A 7,135-nucleotide genomic window follows, 5' to 3' on the forward strand; every position below is an offset into this window, starting at 1 on the left:
CGAATTCTAGATTATTTTTTTCAAACAATTACGTCGTTCTGGCCTTGATGCACAAGCTTTGTGCTATTTTTACTGTTGTGCCATCAGACCATTGCTAGAGTATGCTGCCTCAGTATGGGGAACAGGTTTAACAAAGTCACTATCTGACCAATTGAAACAGATCCAATGCAGAGCTCTCAAAATTACCCTTCCGGAGCTTAGCTATCATAGTGCCCTGACCATGTGCAATATTCCAGTGTTGTCTGAGCGACACACTCTCTTTGACAACAAACATTCAGAGTTCTGTGCTAGGTCCCACTCTTTTTCTTTTATATATATATATATGATATTTATATATGATATTCCGAATTCGACAATTCGGAAAAAAAACAATTACTACAGATGGGGATATTGTCTTCATTACAGAACATATTGAGGAGTTATCAGAAGCTGTTTTTTATTGGACTCACCATGGACAAACACTTAACCTGGAAAAGTCATATTGAGAAAATAAGGTCCATAATCAAAAAGAAAGTCGAAATTATATTTACGTTAAGACATATAATTCCTCAAACTATTCTTATATTACTATACAAATCTTTTATACAACCGCATATCATATATGGACTAGGGGTGTGGGGCACCACTTACTACTCAATGGCAGTAAGAGCAGAAACATTCAGTGATTTCACCTCTCATTCTCTTCCTTTGAATTTGCTAGATGTTTTTAAGTTTATGCATCTATTTATTTTATTTACTAGGCAAAGATCAAAGGGAAATCTATATCAACCGAAAGCAGCCACTACAACTATACAACTTTCAATTACTTCTGTAGAAATGAAATACCAATACTCATTCGTAAAATTAAACACAGAAACACCTTAAAAACCAAATTCAAATAATTTTTACTACAATAAAAGGTTGTTACTTCAATTTCCATCTCGATTTTTCTCTACGGCATGTTTTTAGCTTATTATTACTATTATTATGACTATTATTGAAGCGTTTGTTTTAATTTACTATTAATTTGATTTCATTGGATGTTGAGCTCGATAGGCATGAAGTTGCCTCTTTTCAACCTCCTTTTATCTAAAGGATATGTTATTTCATATGTGTTTCCATTGTATATGTTTAAATTTTGTCTTTTGAATAATAAAGAAAGAAGAAAAAGCATAAGCGTATATTTGATGATCTGTAAATTCAAACATTATGACACACCATTTATAATAAGTGTTTGCTTTTATTGCAAAATAACCAGGTTTCAAGTTGAGTTTATGCAGTCTATTGAAATTACAACACCCAAGTCTGGTTCATATAATGGTGCCCATTATAATTTGCGAATGACACCATATTAGTCTGGTTTATATGGTTTCCAGGTTTAATCACACCGCGTAAGTTTGATTTATGCCTTGTCTAATTTAAATCAAAACCACCCGAGTCTGGTTTACATGGTGTCCAAGTTTGTTCACACTGTGTAAGTTTGATTTATGCCATGTCTAAGTTAAATCAAACCATCCGAGTCTGGATTACATGATGTCCAGGTTTAATCACAGTCTGTAAATTCGATTTATAAAGTGTCTTCATTTAAGCACACACATTCTGGTTTACATGGTGTCTGATTTAAGTATGTCTACATGGCATCATGGGACAGTCCAGACAATTCTGATATGATGATGAAGACATCTGATCACACTATACGAGTTGGCTTATGCAGTGTCCAACATGCTGGCCATCTCTTTCATTTGTTTGCTAAAGCTCTGAAATTAAATTGAGCAAACAATTAAAATATGAAAAAAAATAAACAATTGCACAATTGTGAAAATAAGAGAGCAAACAATTTAATTATGGAAAAAATTAAAAAACAAAAAAAATTAACAATTGCACAATTGTGAAAATAAGAGAATAAACATTATTTCAATTACATTATTATGTATTAGGAGGAGAACTATAATAAAGATACACATGAAGACAATAATAATAATATAGGAATTCATAAAGCACACGCACACGGAACCAGCGGCTTAAACGTCTCATCAGAAAGACGGTGCGCTCCGGCTGAAACACAAGGAGATGCAGTGATGGGAATTAAACCGGGGACCTAGAGATCTCCACAGTTCAGCGCACACACAGTGGCTACCACCAGATTAGCTGACTGAGCTAAGCAGCTGAAGTGGAATATTAAGTGTTCATCTTTAATCAGAGGATTTACCTGAAATTCTGGAACAGTCATTTCAAATGATGTTGTCGCTATATTCCCAGATGGACTTGCCACTTTCAGAGAGATGGTGACTAATGGAGAGTTGAGGTTTTTACATGATTGTGATGTCATAGCCATGCCTAGCTTCCATTTCATGTCAATAAGTTTACCAACACTCAGCAGTTGCATGGCACAATCAGATGCAGTTAACATCTTTCCCTAAAAAAATGCAATATAATTGAATTAAATATAAAAGTGCAAAAAGTGGTTCAAAGCGTGCCAGGAGTTTGTGATATTCAAAAATGAGAAGGTGCAAGAAGCATGCAATGGGTGCAAGAAGCAGTGCAAGAAGCATGCAATGGGTGCAAGAAGCAGTGCAAGAAGCATGCAATGGGTGCAAGAAGCAGTGCAAGAAGCATGCAATTGGTGCAAGAAGCATGCAATGGGTGCAAAAAGCATGCAATGGGTGCAAAAAGCATGCAATGGGTGCAAAAAGCATGTAAAGGGTGGTGCAAAAAGCATGCAAAGAAGGGTGCAAAAAAGTTGTAAGATCTACGCAAGAATGTGCATTATGTGTTCAAATAGCGAGTAAAATAAGGTGCAAAAAGGTTGCAAACAGGTGAGTGTAAGGGTGTAGGGCTGCAATGTGTGTGCAAAAAGTGTACAAGCTAGAAACCAGAAGAGTTTTAAGCATGGGTGCGAAAAAACCATGCACTATGACAGATGCAAGGAACATGCAAGACCATACAAAAAGAGGAGGTGCAAAAAAGATGCAAGGCGTAAAAAAAGATGGAATGAAATTTAATATTTATTTACCTGCTCCTTCCACAGGTGCTTCATAACAGACACTGTTGTAGCATCCCATAATAAGGACTTGCTAAGTTCATCAACTAACTGCTCAGGAGTTGCATTGCACTTTGCACATGATCTATATAGAGAATACAGTACACCAGTAGGAACGATAGCAACAATAACAACATACAAATATAAATATTTTTAAGGCAAGCCATTTTTATACCTTGTTTCGCAGACTATTTTTTTATAAGTTAATATTTTTTTTATAAGATCATTTTACCACATGGTTTTGCCAAATACATCCAGACAGAGGAGAAAATGAAAATAAAGTTTTATTGTTGAATGTAAACAGCGTAGTAATGGGATGGTGAAATGCTTTAAATTTATAATTAGGAAGAAAAATAAATATTTTATTTTCAGAGATTTCAAGGCAGTGACGGGTGTAATAAAAATGAAGAAAAACAAGGGTCATCGGCTAGCACGAATCAATGGAGAGGGCAGCATCATAAATCGTTTTTAATGATGATCCGTTTAGACTGCCACCGACAATCAGCAGACGACGTTGCATTGTCTAATGCTCACAGGGACCGGAGTTGGATTCGCCAGATGATGGTCAGTGACGTAGCTAGGTGCTAAAGGGGCCCAGTGCAAGATTAACTACTGGGCCCTTTGATGTTATAGGAGAATTCCCTACTAATAAAGTCCTATGCTGGTAATAATGACTAATGAGGGGCATATCCAGTCTCTCTTTAATATAATTTACTTTTTTCCATTTCTTTTATAATTTTGATATCATGGGAGGGTGATGGGTGTCAGCTGGTGCGTCCTTAAATACACAACAGATTTGAAATCAATAGTGTAATCAATAATTACTCTTCTAAAAACCGAACATTATTGAGGAGCCCCACTGGCCATTTTATTCTTCAAAAATATTAAGTTGGAATTTTCTTTAAACTATTACTTTTAGGTCCCCTAAATTGCCTGGCTGCACTGCCTTTAGCTATGCCGATGCTGTCATACAATGCATTGAGTGTCCAGCTTAACTCACCTGAAGACAAATCCAATGGCCTCAATGGCAGACTCAACAACTTCTTTAACTCACCTGAAGACAAATCCAATGGCCTCAATGGCAGACTCAACAACTTCTTTAACTCACCTGAAGACAAATCCAATGGCCTCAATGGCAGACTCAACAACTTCTCTATTACTCTCAACACCTGCTTCATCTAATTTCTGAAAACAAATAACAAATAATCATTAATGCAATTTAATAATTCATTTATTTATTTATTATTCTTATTTTAAAGGTATTTATATGTTACATAAGGTATTGAGTTTTTAAAACTACTATGCAAATAATCATGATTTTAATTATTATACTGAATGTAATACACTGTTGTCTCAAAATGTATTCACAAAAATTTGGACCATGATTCCGACCCGCTCACTGGAAGCGTCCCATTCTTGTTTAGTTTGGGAGCATATCTGATCTGAAAATGTTCATTCTTCAATTTCAAGTTACAATCGATGTTGATTTTTAAAGAAGCGATAGTCCCATTTATATAGACCCACACTTCCCAAACTATGTGTTGCAGGTTTTCTTAAAACTAAAAAAAAAACAAAAACAAAAAAACAAAAAACAGATTATAAAGGATTTAACGGATCTGACTACCTGAAAAAATTGACATGAAATTCATGTGACCTAAAATAATTGTATAACCTATACAAATGCAAACAATATTACAGCCAACAAGCGTGTCGATCCTATATTTTCAAAATATAAAAAAAATAATTTTATTCGAATTTAAGTCTGAGAGTGCCATTGCCAGCCATATCTAGAGGTCAAATCCCATGGGTTGGTGCTGAGGTGGGTACATACTATCTGTTACAGTTCCTCCCTGGGCCTCCCTTTATTACATATTTCTGGATCCGTCACTGATAAAAAGTAAGAGAAGATCGGTGTTATATCCATGTCTAGTAGTCATTCTTCTGTCAAATTTCAGGGATCTTAAACAACTAGGTGTACATACTGTATTTACTATAAAATTATTAGATGGGTCATGGCTAGTGTGGGAAATCAAAACTTGGGCCTCAGAGAAAAAGTTTGGGAAGTGGGGATTTAGACATATGTAACCTTAAGAAAATAATTATATACAAAAATAAACACACATACACAATCATAACACACCGTCTTACATCTTACAACAAACACACTTGATGTACATATACATTTTTTGGGAACCCCTGGAAATAAATCCTATGTTGGGATTTAGATGGTTATCCCAGGTATAAACATTGATGAATTGCTTGTTTACTCATTTTGTTTCTCTGTATTCTGTTTTTCCGGTTTTGTGATGTTGTCCTGTTGATATCAATTAAACCAAATCAAACATTTAAATGTACGAATACACACAATAGTTGTGAACAGCTTGAAAGTCAGGCTCCGGAGTTGTTGAACTCATTTTTATAAGACACAAATTTTTGAATATTTAAAAACAGGGTGAAAAAAAGGTGGAAAAAAAGGAGTGGTTACTCCCTATTTTCCCGCAGTTGTAAAATGTTAAATCTGTATCTTATTACCCTAAGTTTTTTGTCAAACAACTTTTTTGTGTATTAGAAAAAATTGTTTTCCTCCGCAGCACGACTTTAATATAACAATGAAATATTTTACTTCAAGGAAGTGACTTGCGTTCACTGGAGCATGACTGGACTGCAAGTACAACAAGACTTGCTTGCAGAGCTCTGCAAATACATCTTGTGGGAATGTATGGAGGGCATTCACTGCAGTTGGAAAATCTGTTGAGGAAAAACAGAATAATATATTGACTTAATTTAGTTTTAACACCACTAGTGAATTCAAATAAAACCAAGACAGAAAGGCTGAGAGGTATGGTTCCTGCTTCCGTACCCAGGTCAAATTTTATAAATTTCAAGGACACATAATATCGCGTAACAGTAAAATATCACCGATTTTATGATTGATTAAATGCATGTTAGTGTATATTAACTTTTATCTACCTCAAACTTGGAGGCAATGCATCCGTCTCTTTCACGCTCATTGGGAATTCTGTTTATCTTGCATGTGTAAAAATGTGCTGGTAAGCAAAGGAATTCCAACAAGTATGGGCAAATAAATGAAGGCAGGGCTGATTGATTGTTGTTAATTCTATACCGAAATGGCAATGACCAAAACGGCAATGACCAAAACGGCAATACACCAAAACGACAATGATAAGTACCAAAACGGCAACAGACCAAAACGGCAATGTCAACTACCAAAACGGCAATATGCTTATACCAAAACGACAAAGGAGCAAAAATCAATGCCAAGCTAGACTGAAGCGCCACCGGGCGCGGGCAGCAGTTTTCTGAATTGTTTTTTTGTTTTTTTTAAGCATTCATGACAAATTATTTCGTTATTTTAAAGTGTTATTTATTATTATTATTTTTTTCTTTCTTACTTTTTACTTTCTTTCATGACATAAATTGTTTAGCCTCATACTGCATCTGTATTTTCAAGTCAGACTCCAGAGGAAAAAATTTTTTTGACATGTTGTAGAACTGATTTTTCCAAGACAGAAAAAAGTTGTTTGAGACGAAAAACTGGGGAACAGTGAACGAGACAGATTTTTGAATATTTAAAAAAAGGGGCGTATTACCACCCATTTTTACACCTTTTCCCCCCAGTTTTTAAATATACAAAAATCTGTATCTCATTCACCGTTACTCAGTTTTTCGTCAAACAACTTTTTTCTGTCTTATTAGAAAAATCAGTTCTACAACATATCAACATTTTTTTTTCCTCCCGAGCCTGACTTTAAGGTTTTAATTATTTAAATGTTCACTGGTTTTATAATGTATATATTGTTTCCCCAATCGAATTTGTATGTTGTATTGTTGTTATTACTATTATTTTTGTTGTTATTCTTTAAAGTGTTTTTTTTTTTTCTTTTGCGCTTTTTAACTTTTATGACATAAATTGTTTAGCCTCATTTTGTCTGCATTTTAAAGTTTTAATTATTTAAATGTTTAGTGCTTTTGTGATTCCCCAATCTTTTTTCTATTGAATTTGTATGTTATATTATTATTATTTTATTTAGCCATTTTGCCAATTACCATACAATATGTCATTCTGGAAGTGTTGCCGCATATATATATATACAG

The 7,135-nt window shown here is 34.5% G+C and overlaps 1 protein-coding gene across 1 annotated transcript in view; it reads right to left on the reverse strand.

Moving 5' to 3' along the window:
- Positions 1-723: 723 nt before the first annotated feature.
- Positions 724-7,135, reverse strand: part of LOC117115797 (COMM domain-containing protein 6-like) — an 8,055-nt gene continuing 1,643 nt past the window's right edge. The window contains exons 2-6 of the mRNA XM_033259732.1: positions 5,643-5,767; positions 4,128-4,204; positions 2,993-3,104; positions 2,189-2,395; positions 724-1,736 (exon numbers count right to left, since the gene is read on the reverse strand). Coding sequence (XP_033115623.1) covers positions 1,686-1,736; positions 2,189-2,395; positions 2,993-3,104; positions 4,128-4,204; positions 5,643-5,767 — 572 coding nt within the window. The 3' untranslated portion in view covers positions 724-1,685. The remainder of the gene's footprint in view (positions 1,737-2,188; positions 2,396-2,992; positions 3,105-4,127; positions 4,205-5,642; positions 5,768-7,135) is intronic.

The sequence above is a fragment of the Anneissia japonica genome, unplaced genomic scaffold (genome assembly GCF_011630105.1).
Source record: "Anneissia japonica isolate Jap-2015-1 unplaced genomic scaffold, ASM1163010v1 scaffold287611_len363355_cov233, whole genome shotgun sequence".
NCBI classification, from domain to species: domain Eukaryota; kingdom Metazoa; phylum Echinodermata; class Crinoidea; order Comatulida; family Comatulidae; genus Anneissia; species Anneissia japonica.